General features: G+C 39.3%; 1 protein-coding gene across 1 annotated transcript in view; it reads right to left on the bottom strand.

The window, feature by feature from the left end:
* Positions 1-17,810, bottom strand: part of fbxw4 (F-box and WD repeat domain containing 4) — a 39,781-nt gene extending 21,971 nt beyond the window's left edge. The window contains exons 1-5 of the mRNA XM_047604107.1: positions 17,447-17,810; positions 15,019-15,114; positions 14,708-14,893; positions 13,760-13,892; positions 13,466-13,551 (exon numbers count right to left, since the gene is read on the bottom strand). Coding sequence (XP_047460063.1) covers positions 13,466-13,551; positions 13,760-13,892; positions 14,708-14,893; positions 15,019-15,114; positions 17,447-17,634 — 689 coding nt within the window. The 5' untranslated portion in view covers positions 17,635-17,810. The remainder of the gene's footprint in view (positions 1-13,465; positions 13,552-13,759; positions 13,893-14,707; positions 14,894-15,018; positions 15,115-17,446) is intronic.
* Between the last annotated feature and the right edge of the window lie 5,102 nt (positions 17,811-22,912).

The raw sequence follows: 22,912 nt of genomic DNA, 5'->3' as shown, positions 1-22,912 counted from the left end.
TATTATAATACTGAGTGAAATAATCTGTGACATAATATTTTCCAAAAACTACTTCCAGTTCAAAGATGATGCTTAGTTTTTATAGTTCTGAGTTCACACTAATCCCAAATAAAGAAAAAACAACAAAAGAAGCAGCATTTGAATACTTCACATCTGAGTATTACTATAACTTATTTTCCTTAAACGTTGCATCAACCTCTTTTATCAGAGTCGTTCACAGTATCAGACAGATACCAGATGCCGATATCAGTAGTTTAAGCGTTGAGCAGAGTAAATATTTAGTACCATAAAATGTCAAACAGGTTTTGAGGCAGAAAGTTGGTCTGGACTCAAATTAACCTCCAGCAAAGATCAAATCTTTGAGGTGATAGAGAGAAGATGATAAATTTGTTCATAACAAATTTTCAGTTTTTTTTTTAAAACACTTTCCATAAAGAAACGGTGCCTCATCAAACTCGTATTCCCATTAAAATTCAGCCTGGATACAAGACATTTCTCAGTTTCTGTGAGATTTACTGTGATGTGTAAATATATAAGAGAAAGACTTTTAACAATACAAGAAAATGTTTTGCATGTGTCTGAAATCTGATAGATGACAAATAAATTTATTTTGTCAGACTTTTATTATTCTTAGATGAGGTTCCTTGTTTCTTTTTACAAATTCTTTTGCACAACAATCTCCTTTTTTGCTCTGCCTATTTTGCAGTAATTACCTCAATGTCCACGTTCACTGATCCTCGCAATTATATTATATTATTATATTATATTTTTGAATTTCCCTGCCCAGACTGTACTTACTGACTGTCATAGTGCTGAATATTCTTGTATATTTTGTACAATCTCTCAATTTTGATATTGTCTTTTATTATTTTGTTTTATTTTTTGGAGATATTTCGTCCCTAATTCTGCGCTACCGTGACATAAGTCGGCTAAATAAACGTTGTCTCGTGTCTCGTTGCTGAATTCCAGTTTCGAGTCTGTGCAGCTGCACAGTCGAGCTCTTCTGTCACGTCACATTATAACTGTTTAACCACACACCTGCCACAAGTAAAACCGCGCTCGGAAACTGTGATGGGATTTGCGCCACCGAATGACAAGCGAATTCATTTCGGTCTTGTCTCCTATTAGGACGACATAATGCAAACAAAAAAAAAAACGAAGTCAGTATTTATCTCAGCCTCTGGCCCGAGGACCAATTACACATGAATGCAAGAGGAACAGCCCACATCCCTGCTATGGGAATGTGGAGGCATTTGGCTCTGGACTCCAGGGGCGGTTTAGCTTTGCCCCCATCGCCTGCAACCCTCCCACCCCCCCGACCCCTCCCCACCTCCCATCAGAAAGAGGGCTGTTAATTTGTTGCGCTTGACCCCGGGCTTTGTGCCTGACGTGTATCTAGTTTGTAAAAAAAGTGCTTTTATCTGGCTTCTAAATATGTCTGGGCTCAAAGGGTTATGATGCTTTTATATTGGTCATGGAGGGAGACAATGGCCCGAGGGTGCATGCGCTGACCTCCACCTCTCCTACACACACTCCTTTTCTCCCTTTCACTCCCAGCCCCGTCTCCCTTGCTCCCTCCTAGGCCTTTACACACCGATATGCATGGGCAAACATTTGCATGCGCACAAACATGCACTTTCTCTCACACACTGTTATGCATGGACACACACACACAGACACACACACACACACACACACACACACACACGCCCGGACCCTGTTGTCCCATCTCCACCTCCTGTGGCCCTTTTGGCTTCTGTTTGTGTTTCTTGTGTGTAGGGTCACCAGGACATTCCTCAGCCGGCCCCTCAGCTCTGTTCAACCGGCTGGAACCCAACACAACTGTCGGCACTGGACGCACAACCTCAGCCGCCCACAAACACCGGGTACACACCGATAATATTGTTTTTGTTTTTTTAAAATATCAACTTGTAGGGACGACAGCTTCACAGAGAATCTTTACATTTAGATACTGACAGATGCTGAGTAGGAGCCGGTGAAAACATGTCTGTGACGTTATCCAGGTCATAAGAGTTATTTGTTGGAGATGGTTCCCAAAGATTTGTCATTACATTAAAGAAACAGAAAACTTTAATCACGTCCGATATGGGGAGGAGGTAAACGGGATCTCATCTGTCCCCTTGATGTGGCTCCATTCACAGTCATGTCTGGCTTCGGTAAATCTCAGCGCTCTACATGTGTCTATCTGCTCCCAGTCGACCCCGGTCACTGACGCTTGCTCCACATTTCTGCAGTGGTTGTTTAAGAAGGTCTTGTTGGAAGTGTTGTGGGTTTAGGGTCACAGTGTCTGCACCACAACTAATGTTAACTAATGGTGACACGTTAACTAACGTGGTGACATTCTCCATGCACAATCTGAAAAGTGTATTTGTGTAGAAGTTGAAGTAATTTAATGTTTTGCATGAGTCTTACTCAGTTTTCTGCTTTAGTCATGACAGTGTACTTTAGTGGATTACATCAACTTTAATTTACACTTTGTTCATTGACGTTACTGTTCTTATTCAAGTCAAAGTGGCTCCTTTTGGCCAGATTTCTGTTTTCTAGTTGTGTTTTTTTGTCCTGAAAGTTGTTTCTACTCTGGCCTTCAGCAGATGGGTTCCTCTATATGAGCTGGTTTCTTCCTGTTAAAGTAGAGTTTTTCCTGCCACCGTCGCCCTCATGCTGCTCTGGAGGTTGCAGGCTGGTTTTTGTGAAGCGTCTTAAGACGATTTGTATTGTTATTGGTGCTATATAAATAAAATTGAACTGAATTGAATTAAATAAATACATTTATTTGGTTTAATGGAGTGTCTCCGTCATTAGATTAATATACTGAACATTATCTTTAAACAGACTTCACACACTACGATGATACGTCAAGAAATGGTGATGTTCCATCTTATGGAAGCACATAGAGCATGTACACTGAACTTCTTTTGGATATGGACATGTTTGTTAAGTTGTATGACTGTTTGTCTCTCGATTAGCCCTGTGATGGACTCTGCCTCTCATCCGATGACTATTAGAGCTACTTTTCCTGGAAACATAGTATAAGGTTGTTGTGCAACTTTAATTTTGGTTAGAAAATAAATGAGTTGAAAAATTAAAAACTTCTAAGTGGTTGTGCCTTGACTGTTAATTTCAAAGAACGCACACTGAAACAAATTAATTAAATTGTGTGTTACCAACTGAAGTAATTTTGGTGCCACAATTTTCTTTTCAGAGCATTTTAAAGGCTCAAGTTGTTTTTCCCTCTGATCCGATACCAATTCTTTAATTATTTCATTTTAATTTCTCCTGGTCAAGAGAAGTCTCTGCAGTTATGTCCTTCTTCTGATTTATATTATATTTTTAGTAACAATCTGCAGTGTAAGATTGATACAGTTAAACATAAACTACTTCACCTGCACAAGAAACAACAGAAGGAGGAGATTTGAAGGAAACACAAACTTAGAAGCTACGTTTAAATTAAAGAAGATTATTATACAGAACCATATCTAATACTAAACTCAGGGAGAGGTCAGAGGTCTTTGTGTGCACAATTAAGATGGTAGGTTGGTACTGTGGTGACTGAAGTGGGCGGGTATGAGGGTATAATCCCTGAGGAGAAGCGTATGTGTGTTTTGTGTGATTCTGATGTTGTTTGAATGCCCGTTACACAACGAACTGAGGACATGTGGTTCGAAAATGTTCAGGGGAAGAATCAGGATTTATTTTGGACGCCTGACATGTTAAGTTGGTTCTTATGTTTTAACCAAATTTAGTGAAAAAGTAAACCATGCACATAAAGACAGAAAACACTGTTTCCCTGTATTTTTGGAAGATTTGTCTGTATATCTGCTGTATGAGACACATAAGATTTGTCCTTTTCCGCTTGACATCTTTGAATTGTTTGAATTGTTAGTTACACTAAGTTCATAAAGGAGATACAACCACGATGGATTCAGCTCATATTAAAATAGACCGATGGCTACATCTTCAAGACACAACAATTCACATTCAACGCTCACAAAACCACAAATTACTATGTCACTTATTATATGTGCCTGAAATACGTATTGTCACGTATGCCACTCTCAAACTGTTCTGTGAAACGTTACATGTGTCTGCATGAGCACATCCCATAATATAAGGCTTAATTACTCATTAATGAGGAGGAGGTCAAGTAGACGTTAACATGTCCACAAACCATTTATATAAAACTTTTCATTTAAGGTAACTCAGAAGTCAGAGCTGAACTGAAAACACGTTCTCTTATAACGTTTATAATAAAAGGAATATTAATTATTTATGTTATGTCATGTCACATATATAAGACTCTTAAATAAAAGGTATTACAGATATATGTACATGGATTTATGAGACGGTCATTACCATAATATAACCATGGAAACTATTTGTATTTTATGATGAATTCATACAATTTCTTTTGTAACTTTTTTTCTTATAAACTGCACTTTCTTGATCTCTTAACACATTTAAACCCATTAATGATGGATAAACTTTGACTGACGGGTTAATCTATAAATAAGTAATAATTAAAACTATTCTTATGTGTTATTTTCCTGTTTAACCCAAATCACTGCTATAAACCGTCTGAACTTACTTGTTTTTAAGATGCAACTCATTAAAAGGTTTTTTAAAAAAATAAAGAAACAAAGACTATTTCAAACAAATGAAAAAGTCACAGCCCCACAAAGATTCGGTGACATTTTTTGGTGCGAGTCGGTGAAAGGAGGAGAGTGTTTGTATGGCCGGGGTCAGCGAAGAGCGCGACTGACAAGTTTTAAATTAGGATCCACCAGAGGCAGAGCTTCAGTGATCACAGGACATTCTCCGGCTCAAAATGTGGTGGGAGTGACACTCATTAGGGTTATGTGCTGTATGAATAACACGGCCGCCGCTGCACAACACACACTCCCACGCTGTTAGGGCTCCACCGGATCAGTTCACACATCCCAAACTCTTTGTGTGGAGGCACTTTTTCTTAATAATTTAAACTAAAATATCTCACTTAACTAAGAATACACATTAAACAAATGGATTATGGAGAATGAAAAAGTCTCAACTCAGAAACTAAACATTTTAAAGACAATTTGTGACAAATGATGCAGTTTTGTTGGAAGGTAAATTAAAACAAGTGATAATCTTATTTAATTTGGCCCATTTTTAATCTGATTATATTTTAGTAATCTAATAATCTGGGTTCTGGGATTGTGAAATTATGCCATTTTATTATTTTACTGAATTTATTCTTCTCAATCTAACTGTGATAAAACGCTTTTAATGGATTTATGTGTTTTATATATTAATAATTTAAAATAAAATATCTGACTTTAATAAATATACAAATTAAACATAGAGGAACTCTGTTCTCTGTGAAACTGCTAATTACAGCCCAGAAACAGCATTTTAAAGCTTTTACAAACAATATGTGACAAATAATAAATGCACTGTTCAGCAGTTAGTCAAGTCTTGGAAAATAAAATAAAATAAAATCTGATAGTTTGGTCCTTATTTTAAACCCTTGTATTATCTTCCCAATTGCTTTGTACACATTTTTAACTTCCTTTCAACTTATTACTAAATATTATAGACCACATTTATATCAAATTATGTGACATGAAAACATTTTACTCTGACAATCTCATATAATTTTGCCCGTTTTTAACTAAATACTCAACACATTCAACCTGATTTACAGCAAACTATAAATAGTTTGCTGTAATAAGCTGCTGTAATGATACTGTCTCATATGATCTTACTAAACAGAATACATTAATGAATTAATGAACACTTTAGATGTGGCAGTCATTATATTGCTGTCTGTTACTGATGAATTGTTATATTCTCACCTTGTGTTTACTTGCTTTGTTTTTGCACATTTTCATGCACTTTCCCGTTGATGCACGTCCATACGAGACAAAATCTACGCTTTCTTAAATTGTGCAGGTTTTTCCCAGGTGTGCAGCAAACTCCGACGAGCACTTAAGTGTTGGTGCAGCGGGTTAAATCCACCGCCTTCAGTCTATTTCAGATCCTGCTAAAACTTAAACACTTAAACTGAGCCCACGCTGAATATTTGATCTGTTCTTCTCTAAATAAGTGATCTAGCTACATCAATATGTAACCTCATCTAGAGCACTGTTACACCTGTGTGGGATTAGATTCAATATCACTAAAAAAAAAGAAACTTGCACAATAGTTAAATGGATTATCTGCTGCTAGAAAGCAAAACATGGGATTTTAAGAACAGGTGGAGAGAAGAGTTAAAGTTTAAAATGCTGCAAATGCATCTGCGAGAATCAATTGTCTTAAACACATGGAACGTGCATGAAGTGTCGTGCAGAACCCGCTGTTCCCTGGTAAACCCTAAAGACTTGAGAACACCTGTAGGAGGCGGGCGTGTAATGAGAGGTTCTTTACGTGATGCGTTTTGCGGCGTGAATTTGTTTGTACTAGAAGTTTGTCTCAGTCTGTGTTTACGTGTGGAAATGTGTTGTGAGGCATCTGCGAGGTGTGTCTCTCTCTCTCTCTGCCTGTAACGTACGTCTGCATGAAGCTATCTGTGTGTGGAAGGAATGTAAGGTGTGTGTGCGTGACAGTGAGTGTGTGTGTGTGTGTGTGTAATGAGAGGGTTCAGAGGGCGCTGTGATTATTCTCGCCTCCTGCGGTGCGGGTCCTCTGGCTCTGTGGGCCCCAGGGAAAGCGCCCTGTATTTAGCGTGTGGGAACGCACATTCTGCCCCCTTATCACTGCATTGTTGCAGCCTCGCTCTTTTCTTCTCTTTTTTTAACTAATTGAATTCTTGACTCCTGAACCACAGGGACGGCTCGGAGGAGACCAAAGAGAAAGACATGAATTTCGGGGCTTTTTCTTGCGGTTGAGTGGGGCAGAGCAGTGGGGGTGAAATTGGAGTGTGTGAGGTTGGGTGGTGGCGGCAGCGCTGGTTGGGGGGTGCAGCGGGGAGAGAGAGGGCCGGCTCAGCCTGGCTGGGTGGCTGCTGTGGCGTCACCCTGTACTTACTGGAGGTCAAAGGTCTTCCTCCCTCGGCGGTGGTGAGAAAGTGGTGAATTGGGGACGGTTTATCCAACAATCATATTCTCCTTTTGGAAACTTTTCAAAGGCGCTTTTGGCCCCTGCAACATCTTTGTAGTTGTGCTTGAGGAATTCGAGACAAAACAGTTTCGAGCCCCCCTGCCCATTCTCACCTCTCTTCAGGGTAGCTTCTCCCTTCACTGGCTTCTGCCCCCCACTCCCCCACCAAACACACACACACACCGAACACACACCCCCTCTGTGCCAAACCCCACCCCAGCTCCATGTCAGGATACCCATCTTGTCTGCAAGGAAACTGGCATGAATGACCGTCAAAGTCAAATTAACGGGAAAATCCCACAGTCGCATGATACTAATTAATAAATTAGTGAACAAAGATATTTATTTGTCACCATTGTGGTGCTCTTTCAGTTTAGTTTAGACATTAAAACACTGGGAAACAGCCCAACGCTTTAACAATTTAAACTTCAACCCCTAGTGGGTCCGCGGAGGTACTGCAGGGGGGTCACAAAATCTTTGATTAAATTTCCCCCATAAATTTAACTTTCTTTAAATACACATTAACATGAATCTGTTTCACACAGATCGCCACGTTAATCTAAGCCTCCTGTACGCAGTAGGCCCCGCCCCTTATCGCTGCTGAGCCAATCACAAGGCCACATATTACATGCTGACTCTGCCAGGTTCCCCACAATTGGCAACACCCTACTCAGTCCCCAGGTGAAATCCCAGCTGCTATGTTTATGTAAAGTTTACAGCAGTCGGCCACCCTACTGTCGTACAAGAAAATGAATATTTGAAGAATATTTGAGGATAAATAATAAATAAAGGCATATCTTATCTTATCTTATCTTATCAGATAAATTGGACAAGCAAACATAAAGAGCGCTGTGATTCAGGTTCACCAGCCCCGACTCTGCACATCTGCAGTTTCCCAGGCTGCACCTCAACCTGTTGGGTCTCGCCTGCATGAGAGCAGTTGTCTGCAGGGTTCAGCTATTAGCTATTAGCTAACCACCTGCCCCACTTCCTTCCTGTCCAGACCAGGTAGACAGCAGGACGGAGACAGAGACATAAACAAAGAGCAGACTCGCTAATCACCACGAAATACTGAGAATCTCAAATTAAAGTTGATATCGAAAGCCCTCAACAAATCATGCCCAGAAGCAGAGGAGTATGTGTCTCCTTACATCATTTTATATTACATTTGGCTCATGCATCAATAGAAACAATAGATAACAGTGTGAGAAAAACTTATATGATCCTATTTTAGCCCTGCTACCACCTGTAGTGACGAGCCATACGTCTCATATTCCACTGACCGTGTCCAATATGAGTCATCAGCGCACACCGAATGTGTGTGATCACGCAAACTTTTGTGTGGGAAAAAAGGGAACGAGTGAGAAAAGCAATCTGAATGCCAAGGTCCACGGCTGGCGGTGGGATCAATCTCTTTTCCGAGGCAGCGAGGAAAGCGGAACGGGGGCGGCTGTCCTGCGCTAGCCTTGGCATTTCACCGCAGTGCCCACAAACAGACCTTGAGATGGTGTCCAGTAGCACAACAGAGGCACAAGAATGGAAACAGAGGTGGGATGAAACGTGTGTGTCTGTGTGAGGGTTGTGACGTAATGATGAAGGGAAAATTAACCACTTTTTAGGTGGATATTTGGTCAGTGGGTGGGATTTATCCCACTAACATAGATGTATTTCAGAGCTCCAGTGCTCATGGAGATGGTTTCAAACCCAGAATGCTAAATAATGCTAAATAAATAGCTTATTGCACAAAAAGTAAAGTAACTGCAACACTAAAAATATAACTCATTTTAAGAAAACCACTGCAGCCTTTAGCTATTTATAGAAACATTTCCTGTATTGATCCCTCATGAAGAAATTCTTGCTTTCCAGAGAAAAGGAGATGATCTACGGATTGATGTGACAACACGAGTTTAACACACACTGGAAACACAACGAGGAGCTAATTCACTTTGAGCCACCATGAGTGGGCTCACACAGAGTGTGCAGGTGCAAAGCATGTTTAACCTTTAAAGGTTCATTCCAACAAGATAGAGCTCAGTTTCTAAAAACAACAAAAAAAAATTACTTAAAGACTTACTTCCACCTCTGAAACATTAATTAGCTTCGCTCATCTCTATCACACAACACCACCCCCATTCTTATCCACGCTCTCGTCACCATACGCATCAACTACTGTAATTCTGGTCTTTTTTTTGTCTACCCTCCAAATGTCTCCAAACTTCAGCTGGTTCCAAAGTACAGCACCAGAGCTCCTCCATGGACCACATCACCCCAGTTCTTCAGCAGCTCCACTGGATTCCAATAAAAGCACATATTGGGTACAAGGTCCTGATATTTACCTTCACAACCAAGCTCCATCATATCTGTCTGAACTTTTCTGATGATACACGCCCTCACATACCCTCAGATGCTCCTCAGTCACCCAACTTATTATTGCACCACCTGCCTGACTGACTGACTGTCCACCATGTGTTTTAGAGCATTCAGTCACTCAGCTCCTTTAGGCCTTTCAAAACATATAAAAATATATATATTCAAAATAAAGACTCTGACACGTTTCAAATCCAGACTCAAAACACACTTCACCTCTTATTTCATTTCTAAGTACTTTTTAAATCTGCTTTTATTTATACTGTATTGCATGTTTTATGCGTACGATGTCTTATATATTGATGTCTTATGTAAAATCTCCTTGAGTGCTTTGAAAGGTGCCGACAAATAAAATCGTATTATTATTAATATTATTATTGAATAAAACTTGGCTTTACAAATCCTTTACATCTTCTTAAAATGTTGCACAACATAACTTTTGGAACTAGATTTTATATGTGCAAATGTTCTGCATGCACGGCAACAGCCATTTCTTGCTGTAACTATTCCGGTCATTGCATCACACGTATATTTCCAGTTTTCTATCTTCCTAAATTGTAAATATTGTATTTTCTTCTTTCTTGCTAAGTTAACTTTTATTTAATGTTATGTGGCGCTGATACATCAGGTAACATTTCTGTGTACTTTTGGCCAATAAAGAGATACTAATTCTGGATTCTGGGGGTGAAATGAACTTGTATATAGCTGATCTTGTCTGACTTGTGCTCTAATATGCTTTAGACTTTGGGTTAAAATACTGAGGAGAAGAAAAGGAACCAGCTGGAGCCTTAAGTTACTCGGTGTGCGGGGCAGAAGTGAATTTAATAGGTTTATCAGTGAGTTGACACCTGGTTTCCCAGAAGGTTTTAATTAACCAGGCCGCTGGTCAGTAAGAAGCAGGGAGCAGGTTTCCATTATGAGGAGGCGGCAGGCTGAGGCACGATCTGCTATTTCAGCCAGCAAATTGGAGAATTAATGATGTGCATAATCTGCCTGTTCCCCTCAGATCTAAGAGACGCTTTGAAGCCTGGACGAGGCCGACGAGGCCACCGGGCATGTATTCTGATATGCTGGATTTCTTATTTCTTATTTCTTATTTACAGGATTTAATAGACTGAGATTGTCCTTTGAGAATTCAGGGTTTAGGAATTAAAGTTGGTTAAAGTTCTCTTGTAAATGGATGTGTGCCGTCATGCATATCCACTGTGGATGCAGGTAGCAGTGTTTCTTATGAAAGTAGATGAAAGGTGTGGAGGTCTGGGTGGTGGATGGGTGAATCATGCGAACGACCTCAGAGTTTTAGATCTCTTATAGATTTATGGATCAGTTTTTTTATGTGACTGGATCCAGATGTTGTTTATCTCATTGGTTCCATGTCCATGATGCAAGATAAACTGAAAAACGCATGAATATTATAAACAGAATCCAATAAAGGTTTGATTATTATGGGTTTTAAAGTAACTGTGAGAATTATATTATTACATTTCATAAAAAGATTATTGCTGCTCCTTGAATCCAGCGTTCAGCTTCTGAATGACAGTTGTTGCCATCATTAGATTTAGATGCTTTTTAAAGCCAAGCTAGTTTCTTTTACTTTCCATTTCTGTGTTACCAATTTTCCAGAGGATTACAGCACTGAGGCTATTAAAACATGACATGTTCACTTGAGCAGTATGTCAGCAATCAGTACTGAGGTCATTCTTCTTAATGTCACAGTCCTGGCTTTGCATTTTCCATTGTTCTCAGCATTCCTTCTGTTTTTTTTCCCCTCTCTTCTCTTGTTTGTCTTGTTGGTCCCACCTGAGACCCAACCACTTATCCAATGAAACTACACCAGTACATCTATCTGAACACTTCTCTTCAGTGTCTCCCAGATCCTTTAGTCAGCTATTGCAATCTCAGAAAGACTAGTCCACCACAAACTACACCCGCTGCTTCTTCATCTTAGTTTTCTCTGTTAAATGGTTCCAAATTAGAATTTTTTTCTTTTGTCATCCTAAAGGGAAATAAAGTTTAACTAATTACATAATTTTCTGGTGGCATCTCTCCATCAATGATGTGCTGCATACTGCCTACTGCTGTTGGCTAAGGTTATGTGCCACCACATTATGATCAAAGGGCATTCATCTCTGAACTGATAAGTTCAACACACCAAGATAAGCAGCAACCTGGATGTAGACGATCCCGGATTTAAAGTACCTCAAGGATCAAGGTCAAAGAAAAAGATCAATGTGTTTTGGTGAATATAATTTGGAATATTTTACAAGAACTATAAAAACTAAGCATTGTCTTTGAACAGGAAGTCGTTTTTGGAAAAAATTGTGTCCTCATGCGTGGACACAGGGATTATTCTACTTGATGTTATAATAAAATCACTGATTTTTAGTATGAACATTGCTGTGCAAAAGCATAATTGCAAATAATGAAATCCCAATGTCCTCAATCGAGTACTTGATAATTAGCAAAGCCATAGCTCGTTACTATTGGTAGATTTTGCATGTCATATTAAACTAGAGCTAATAAGCAAAAATAAACAAGTTTTAACTGTAAACTTTTGTACCTTGTCCACTTTTGTTACGTGATCGGCTGTAGAATGAATCCGCTGAAATGCCTCCTATCATGTTTTTACACCGACTAGTATCTAAGAGGATAAAAGTTTAAATGGAGCAGAATAAGCTGCCACAAACCTAAAACTTAATGTCCCCATATGAGGACGCAGGGTCTCAGGAGGTTAAAAACAAAAGAAAGAAAAAATATAGTCTTTCAATTAGGGAACAACAGGAACTAAGACTAACTATCGTGCTTAGTTTTAATTAAGACTGAGGCTGTGTGTACAGAGCAGGCAATGATTCAGAGAGACAGGAAACCATCCACACCTGTGACGTTTTCCACTCCGCTGCCAGATGGGCAATCACCTGTCTCCCTGCTGGACTAGCAGGTGATGAAGTGGATACTGTTACGCTGCTCTGTCCGCCTGCATGCCACCTACGCTGTGAGCGTGTGAGCGTGTTCTTAAGTGTCTGGGTGAAAACATGGCTGAGAAATCAAAGGCACTTCTAAAGCACCACTACAAAGACTTTTGGTTCTGCTCTCTCACGCCCGTTTCAGTTCATACCTTTATAGAGATCTCACACAGGTTACACGTTGACGCCGTGATAGGAACATTTTCTATTTTTTGTCCTGTTTTTTTTAAAAAGGTAGACTTGTACAAAAGTACTTAGACTAAACTTTAAATTTTAACAATTTAAACCTTTTTCAACTGCAACCCCGTTACTAAATTAGAAATTGCAAATCATTTAAAACTTATATTTAATTGATAATATTAGTATATATGCACATTTTGAGGCCAGCAACATGAGCGTGTATGAAGAAAGGCACCCTGTGAAAGTCTACGTAGGCAAACAGTCAGCGTAAGAATAATAAAACCACACAGAGAAGATGAAGCATGTGGCTTATTCTCAGCCTATAGTTTAAAAGCCTCTGTGACAGAACAGATGTGCATTTAATGGAAAGATTGTTTGAACAACATCTGCACCACAGACAAGTGTATGGGACAAGTCTCACTAGGTTCACCATGTTGAAGTTAGCTTACAGTTAGATAACCTGCCCATACACCATGAGCTACACCGATCAAGCATAACATTATGACCACCAGTTTGGGTTCTTGTGAATTTGGAGGCCAGATCAACACCTTGTGCTGTTCTTCATGTTTTTTTGAGTTGTTCCTTAAGTGTTTCTGTGTGTGTGTCAGGCTGCATCCTGCTGGGGAGTGGAGTGTCCTTGCTATAAGGGTGGAGGGCCTGGTCTAGGTCAGTGCTAGATCTACACGAGTGAATGCCAGGTCCAAAAGTTTCCCAGCAGAACACAGAATTGTCACAAGATGGTCAATGTTATTTACCTGTCCGTGGTCATAATGTTGTGGCTGATCTGTGTTTATCTTGCCCATCTATAGTCTGTCACATATTTGTGAACCTCTGCGTTGTTACAGGTAGATCCTTACCTCAGCGTGGGACTAATAGCAACACTCCACACTCTGTCGTACATTGGAATCGTGTCAGTGGGCGACATGGAAGCCGGAGTCCAAACCTAAAGAAACAAAGTGACCAGTAAGCTCATGCTTTAATCTAAGGGTATATCATAGTGTATAATCATTTTGCTGTCCTGAAGAACTATGAAGGTTTCAATGAAATAAGTGTTCAGTCTTATTTTTGAGAAAGAAATATAGATTGTAAACCCCATGGTAATATGTGCATCACATTAACAAATAAGAGGTGTTGCTGTGTTCTGTTCTGACCCGGACGGTTCGGTCTCTGGATCCACTGACGATGAGTCCATCTTTAGAGTCGAGGCAGTTGACTTCCTGGTTGTGTCCCGATAACTCCACTGACTCGTCACTTCTCCTGCTGTGGACCAGGATCTTGCCATCACTGACACAGACACACAAAGAGGAGTCACTTTTAGATGTGCTTTTTCTTTTGTTTCCGTGTTCAGGTTCTTGTTTTCATTCATTCATTGCATTTTAGTATGGTCCTTGTTTGAAGAGGACTCAATACTAAGGCCCTGTTCAGACCTGGTACTGACGTATATCTGACCAGCTTTAAGTATGTGTGTTAACAACGAGCATTAAAATGTGTCTACACGACTGCTGTCTGTTTCAGAACCATGAACAGAACCATGAACAGCGCCATGAAAAGCTCACATGTAAAGTTCTTATTTATTTATCTCCAACATGACTTTAGTTACTACAGCAGCGAAAGACAAATCTCTGGTAATAAATGTAAGCGGAGACACAGATTATTACTGAGAAAATACATAACTCAATTCCACGTGGCTACTTTACAACATGAACACATTGATAATTAACCAAAAGCTACACTTCTGGCACTGTTGTCCTTTCAGGCGATCATTCAAAATAACAGCTGTGGGTTTGTTTCCGAATCAGTGAAGCAAAACTGACGACCAACTGAGGAGGATGGTTGAGTAGGAAGTAAATCGGTGTGACCAGGATGTATTTTCTGTTCATATTGTTAAAAAAAATTGGTGCATCCCAGGTGTGTTCACACCTTAGATCTGACCAGTCCAAGAAAATACAAGGTTGCATAGAATAATAGTAGAAACTCAAAATCTACAAACACACTGGAGCTTTTAAAACACAGACTCTGTTGGTAATAATGCCACTTGTCAAGCAGTATTTCTGCTTTGTTGTGTTTGTCAAATAGAAACCCTGAGCAGCGTGAGCTACCTTCCACCGCTGATCAGCTGAGACTCGGTGAGAACAAAGCGACAGACGTCCCCGTTGTGACCCGAGTAGATTTCAAACGGGTTTCGCTGGAGCCTCTTGGAGACTTGGTGCAAATGATACGCTCCAACATCGCCAGCCTGAGACAGAAACAGGACGTCTCCATCCAGCTGCAGCCATGGCAACAATCTGGAGACAAGCGACGACAAAAAACAACTGAGCCGACTTCGATAACGTCAAGGTGGAAAATTTCTAGTTAAATGCACAATGAAAAAGTAAAAATGTGTGTTTCAGGGTGCAGGGAAATCACTCACTTGGTTTTCCATTTGAGAGGAATCGCCCTTTTGCAGACCCCACTGCACCAGTTCTGAGCGATCTTCACTCTCTCCTTCAGTGGGATGTGAGGGTATCTGTAATGACATGGCGTCCGTTGGTTAAATGGCTAGAAATACATTTAAAGATAAATGTCATCTCTAAAATTTTATTGCAGCATAAATGTTGGTCAGATACAAAACCAAAACAATCATAGCGTCCGTGCTTATATACGGATGGAAGCCAGGAATTATAATAACTGTGTGTTCAGACTCTGCTTGTGCACAATATATAATTAACCATTGTGAATTTGACACTTTTTAATTATTGTATTCAAGCAAGGTTACTATCTAAAATCTAGCATATAACCAAACTGTTGCTGTTTATTTGTATGAAAGAGGATTAAATGTTGGTGTTTGAGGACGTTGGCTGAAAAAAAAATGTTTTTAACAAAGCCCTGGATTTTCTCTCTTGTGCCGTCAATGCACCTGTAGATTGTAGCTAGGCCAAGTCATATGTATGTTCTAATACTGAAAACGATGGGATTGTCTAAGGTGTCACCGTGTATGAGCAGAAAACACTCATCCAAAACAGAAGCATATGCATTGACATGTGCTGCTTGAGCCCATGCCAGAGGAGGAGGACAGAGAGCAGGAGGCAGCAGCTTGAAGCTGTCTCACCGAAGATCTGTCAGGATGTGTCGCCCTCACGCCCTCAGCAGGGTCGACAACTGCCATTACACCATCACCTACGTCTGAGGCTACCTCAGACCGGCGTAGATCTTAAGGGGTGTACGTACGAGAAGAGACTAGTGGAAATGTGGTGGGAGTAACTTTAACCTAGAGGTGAAGACTAATGGGGTTAAGTGATACATATAATGCAAATGTTTACCAAAAGCAAACATCCATGATTTTGGTTTCCATCTACAAAATCACCATAGACCAAACTGATAGAAGCCTGGAGCCTGCAGCCATTGCTGGAAAATGAAGCCCACATGGAAGTGCCTTAAAAAACCTGATAGTGGCTCTAAAAGTGAAATATATTGGAAGCAGAAATACGGCCTGGTACAAACCTGGACTCGGAGGTGATTTTTTTTTTTTAATATAAATTACCAGATTTAAACCTTTAAAATGTCCTCAGTCTAATAAAGTTCCATTTACTATGAGTCTTTCTATATAGAAATATATAAAGAATATATATATTATATATGTCAAGGCTGAATTGAGGGTATGGCAGCTTTGAATGACAGATAGGTGACCTCACAAGTCAGCTCACACTTTAGTTTCTATTGGTTATATGTAACACATAAAATGTGTTCTTGTCTGTGCTTGTCTTCTTGAGAAACATCATCAATCGTTGCCGAAGTGCTGTTCCAATTTAAAATACAGTCTGACCACGTAGAGTCCAAACACCTACAAGAGTTCTTACCCCACCCATTTTATCGAGGACACATTAGAGGGCTACTTCTGTGGACTTGGGACAGTCAGATATACAGAGACTGGGCCATGGTCCACTCCATGTTTTCAAGCTTTTTCATCTTGTTTTTATCTTCAGGTAGTTCTGGTAGAGCTTGGACTAAAGTTTTGGGTCATTATCTTGTTGTAGGATGAAGCCCTGACCAACTATACCAGTACATTATATTGGACATTATGGGAGCATCTTGGATTTGGGTGCTTACCCGTTCACCATTGACAAATTTGCATCTCAAGTACAGGCTCTAGAAGAGGGGAGGATATAGAGCAACCACGAAATGCATTCTGGGATAGTCCGAACAAGTGACCTCCCACTACATCCCCAAGAAAACATGTGGGGCAAGTATACATCCAAGTATTTGTAATCAACCTGATTGCTCCAGTTCTCAATTTGTTTTGGCTCCAGCTAACCATCGTGACATGGGAGGAAACAGCATCCATCTATCTACACACAGGTGTCAAACATGGGATAAACCAGAGGGTCTAATCTAACCTGCAGCATGAATTTGTGAATACACAGAAGAGAGCAATTTGTCAACGAAAATAACTGCTATCCCTTATTTGTCCACTGTTTTAGTAAGAGAAGTGGACAAAACACAACACAATTAGACCCAGGACTAAACCGCAGGCAGCAATGTGCCCAAACCGCATTCATTTATTAAATGCAATGATCAAACTAGGCTGTATGCGGCTCCCAAACTAAAATTAGTTTGACACCCCTGATATAACAGAGTACCTGCAGCCAAAACTCAGGGCTGGGGTCTCCACAGTCCTGGAGCCTGTGCTGCTATTTTTCTGGCTCCATATGATGTATACGACCAAAACAAATACCCCTGTCGTGTCAGTATACACTAAAGACTGTCAGCAGGGTTCAATAATAACTGTCCCTGCTCAGTTGCACCGTTAAATCAGACGCTAAGCTCTTGCTTTGCTCATCAGTGTGCGACTGTCATCTTACATGTCCGTCCCACTCCGAGTTATTCCGGTGTTTAAAAACGCTTTGGCGACCTTCTTCCACACGACGTCCTGATTCACGAAGCGGCAGATACTTCTGCAGACTTGTGAGAGTCGACCGAGAGACCTGCAGTCCAAATAAGACAAGATATGGTAGAGGACATCGTCCGGAAGCTGCGACAACAGCATCATGAGCCCCCTGTCCCTGTCCCTGTCTCTGCCTCTGTCCCCTCCTCACACGCTCCGGTGTTTTGGTAAAAAGTGGTGATTTTGAACACGGTGAACAGCATTATATCTCTCAGGGAGCATCAGCACAGAGGAAACAGGTAGCCATTCCAGCCGTAAACTCAGGGACTGACGACTAATGACCGCGACGCTGCGTGCGCGACGTCATGACGTACGACGTTGCGCTGAAAACGTCAACTCTGAAGACTTGAACGTTTTCCAAGAGTCTCATAAAGTTTTGATCAATATCATTGAAAGTACGGTTTTATTCTTAAATGTTTATTTCAACAGTGAGGAAGTTAAGAATGTAATAAAGCTGCTGTGTCTGTTGGGTAAATTTCACATCAATAAAGCTAGATTTCTCCAGGCTAAGCCAAATAAATCTTATGTGGAACTTAAATGTTTTTATTACTTTGTCTGTAAAATATGTAAAACTAAGAAAGGTTTCAAGACACCCAATCTTACCGAAAATATTATGGCACATATAACCGGATAATTCTTTTGTTTTGTTTTGTTTGTCACACATCTACATTGTTTGTCTCGTGTTAGGACAATGCTTTAATGTCATATTTGTTTGCATATGTTTAATATATTAATAAGGTTTGTTAAAAAATATATATTATAATATTTACCTTGATTGTCCGTTACTTATTTATTGTTCATTGCAATATTCAGCCTTGTATGATTGCTGTAAAGGATTGTTGTTAATAAAGAATGAAGGAAAAATATTGATCAGTCAATCAATAAATAAATAACTACTGTAGATTTTGTCAAGAAGATATTGAAACCCAAGAACATCTTTTCTACACTTGTACTTCAGGTTTTGGGACTGAGTGCATGAATGGCTCCAAAGATTTGGAATCTATGTGTAACAATATAGAACTTTAATTGTCATTGCACACAAGTTACAATGAAATTTTGCTTGGTAGCTATTTCTAGTAACAGTTTGAGGTCAGGTGTTTTTTTGTTTGTTTGTGTTTCTTTTGTTTTTTGTTTTTTTTGTTTTTGTCAAGTTTTATATCCATAAATGTAGATTTTTTTAAGTTGCTCCAAATTTTATTGCTTTTAAAAATTATTATTATTATTGGGAATAAACCAATAGAGTTGAACCTACCCAACAAAAAAAACAAAAAAAATCATATTTTCTGCATCCTGTGTGTTTTGTAACACTGACACTGAAACTACTGATAGTTTCCAGTTGTGTTTACTGGCAAAACTTAGGACTTGTGTCTCCCAAAAAGAAGATTTTGAATTGGATGTTCATCGCTTTGTTGTGTCATGCTTGGATTTAATGCACTTTTGGGATTAAGATTAATCTACAAATTATTTATTTTTTTCTTTTACTTTGAAAATATTTTCTTCTTAACCCTCCCATTACTTTCAAATTCAACATTTTTTCTTTTTTTTTAAATCCTTGCTTTCAATTTGACCCCAGCAATTTGACCTCCAAAAAATGATTGAACTTTAAAAATTTTAAATTAAAAAAACTTTATATGTCACATACCTTATGTTTGTGCTTTAAATAAAACCCCCCATTGTAAATATCATCCAGAAATTTATCCAGAATACCTGTTACATGACTACGGAGAAATATGCAGATCACTATAAATCCTCACTGATTTATGAGATATAAATGGCTTCACATCATTTCTAAGTCCACGTTCTTGTCATCTATAACTATTATCACAACAAGAATAATAACATATATCATGTCGCGACCAGTGTCCCCATTAAATTAGGAAAAGTCATTAAATATGAGGCAAACTAAATGTATAAATCATATATTTAGCAACGTTAAAACATTGAATGTGGTGAAATTGACCCTAGAGATAATAGGAGGACCTACTTTAACTGGGCGTGTTTGTGTGTTTCTCAGTGGACACAAATAACAGGTAAATACTGTGAGAATAACTAAGGGCTCTTTTTAGCCACAGGGTGACAGTGTTGCCTGAACAGTCCGCTCAAAACTATTTTGTTTCTGGACATATTTACATCTGTCGCTGACGTGATGATCACATTTTTCTGCCGGCTTCTCTTCACAGGCAGACAGGGAGTTACTCAAACCGGTGACAGTGTTTTACGTTGTTAGCTAGAAGTTTCAGTTTGTCCTTACGTAGTTTTTGTGCCAGTGCACAAGTCAACTACATCACTGAAAGTGTTCTTTCTTTTCCTAGAATGATACTGTAGATTAGCACAGACTCTATGAGAAGAGCAGCGCTGAAGAATTGATGTTATGTTTATAATGCTATAATGCTGCATAATGCATTTTTCGACCTGTGTAGTGTTGAGACCGATCATCTTATTATGATTAACCTTGACCTAGCTTGACCACTCCGCTTAAGATGACGTCAAGACTCACAGATTTTCCTGCAAAACTATAAATGCCACTGTATTAACATATGTCCATACAGTACATAAAGTTTTCCCCCCTTTTTTTTTCATTGAAGTCTGTTTCTACTAGAGACCTGCAGATCTTCTGAACAGAGACGTATATACTGTGTGTTCTAAAGTCTAGTTTCTGTAGTCTATGCTTTTATTTTCCTGCACATTTATTTAGGTGTCGCCAGCGTGAGAGTTGCCCAAATGCTTAATGCATCTGTGAGCTTTTTTTGTTTTGTTTTTATTATTATTTGTGCATATCCTGCTTTAATGTAGTTTCTATTAATCATAGTTTTATACTGTAAATATCCTGCTGCACATATCCTGCTGTCAGTAGCCATGTGTACACTGCAACACTGTCTGTTTTGATTTAATTTAAATCCATATGTTGTGCACGTGTTCCTACTCTATGCAGTATTTTCTTGTACTTAAAAATGTGCAATGACAGTGAAGTTGAATCTAATCTAATCTAATCTAACGATGCAACGTACAGTATATGTGGGAAACATGATAAATTATTACAAACAAACCCATGTGAACTACGGTTCAGTGCAGAAAAAGATGGGAAAAGTACCGATGTCTGTGAAGGTTCAGTCGTACCGTGCCATATTCAATAAAAAGAACTTGGTTAAACCTGCCATTAAGACATAAGACAATGTTTATTTATCCCAGGTATGGCACCACTACCTTATAATGATATAAATACAAAAAAACAATAAAAGACAACATCAAATTTGAAAGAATGTACAAAATATACAAGAATCTAACAGAACATTCAGTATATTCAGTATATACACAAAATTGGAAGATAATATAATGTTTAAAATAGTAAACGTGGACAGTGAGGTAGTTAGTGAATTCAAGAAGTAGATGGTATTGAAGCGACAACATGAATTCAATCAGTTATTTAATCAGTGATAATGGATATTGTTATTGGGATTGTGACACACTCTGGTACTTGTGTGGATGTGGATGATAGTGAGCTCTGTGATAATAACCCACATTATATACATTATATTACCTTGACATGTATATATTGAAAAATCAAACCCCATAGGGGCTTTTCAGGTGGTCGTCCTAAATGTGGCCTTCTAACATTCAGCATAAACAATAAATGAAATAACACAAACAAATTCAAAGAACAGCTAATAAGGAAAAATAATTCATAGTTTCAAAAAGCTACATGGAGATATTTAGAGGAGTGGAAAAGATTAAATTAAATATTACGGAAACGATTTGATTTTGAATGAATTTGCAATTAACAACCGATAAAAGATGCATTGTTTGCTTCTTGAATGAATTAACAGTGGTACGGTTTCTAATGTGAGGACTGAAAACTGTGAGAAAGTGGTCCTAAAGAAACTGGGAGCAGGATGGAGATTATTTGCTGACCGTGTATTGAAACAGTGTATTTGGGAATTGAACTGAAATGTAGAGTGAGAACAGGTCAGAAGTAGCTTGTGGATGGATTGATAATTTGCAACTAATATAATTTAACTTAACTATCTATCTATCTATGTATTTTATTGTACAAATAATATCTTAACTATCTCACACGTGACTGTTCCTCATTAAGTCAAGTTGGGGTTTTTACAGAAATTGTGGAGCTCAGCCTCGAGGTCTTTTCAGCCACTAAAACTGTCAAGGTTGTGTCACGGTCAAATGACTACCAAACGCTGATTGACCTTATGACATTTTGTGAGGCACTTAACCTCTTAGCATCAGTAGCATCAATTTGTGCTCATTCACATCATGAGGGTCCTCAAGCCTTCGGTTACGAGTGACATCCCTGCAGCTCTTTGATCAGCTGAGCACAACCACACATGATTGAAATATGCAGATCGCGCTTCTTCTTTCTTTCTTTCTTTCTTCTTTTTCTTTTTTTAATAAAAGATGTATGCCATTGTTGAGAGCCGTGCTCTCTAAAGACCATGTCCCAAACACCGGGCCGTCAAAAAAAATCATTTATGGTTGGTTTTCCAGCTGAACTGTCATGGCTAAAAGGAAGAGACGAGGCCGGGAGGAGGGCTACGGGGAGTGGGTCGGATGTTTAGGGCTTGTGGTTGGGGTGTTTGGAGGGGGCGACGGCGGGAGGGGGTGGCTGTGGTGGTGGGGGGGTGCACTCCCTTTTGATCTTTTTAGGGCAGCAATGAGGGAGAGGGGCTCTGCCTGAACTGGCAAACACATTTAGCTGGTAATTGTTCAGATCAGACTGGCAATCAGTCTTGGAAATGCATGGACAAACAAAAGTTTACAGCTTCAATTGGAAAAGTCAACAGGCCTCACATAAGGCCCGTACATAAACAATGAAACTGTCGAGCTGGAGCTTCGGTTTGATCAGTTGTTTGCATTTCAATTATCCAGCACGGTCTGACTGGTGGCTTTTGTTATCACTGCTGAATGGGGTCTTGGATTTAATGGGCTGCCTGTCATTTATAATAGAGAATCCATCCACCTTACTGGTCCGGACTCAGTGCATCTGCTCATCCCCGACACATGTTAGTTAGCAGCTCAGTACAGTACAACAAATACAAGGTACTTTACACCATTTCTGAGGTAAAACAATCTCTTTCAGACAATCTAATTAGAATTATTTGACTTAAATTCACTGATAAACGTATAATTTTCCATATATCATACGTAAGCAAACAGTAGTTCCTTATAAATAAATGTTTTATGTACATACATCTGCAGCAGACCGAAGACATCGAAGACATCACACCGAAGCTGACTGGAAAACCAGTTCAAATCCTTATGGCTGCACAAAATGCACGACTCTACGCTATCGTCCCCACTCCACTTCCACTACTATGATTTTTCAAAACTCTTTTGGAAACGACCCAGATATTCACTTACTTGTTGGTTC

The sequence above is a fragment of the Mugil cephalus genome, chromosome 13 (genome assembly GCF_022458985.1).
Source record: "Mugil cephalus isolate CIBA_MC_2020 chromosome 13, CIBA_Mcephalus_1.1, whole genome shotgun sequence".
Lineage (NCBI taxonomy): Eukaryota > Metazoa > Chordata > Actinopteri > Mugiliformes > Mugilidae > Mugil > Mugil cephalus.
This window is presented reverse-complemented; position numbering and strand designations above follow the sequence as displayed.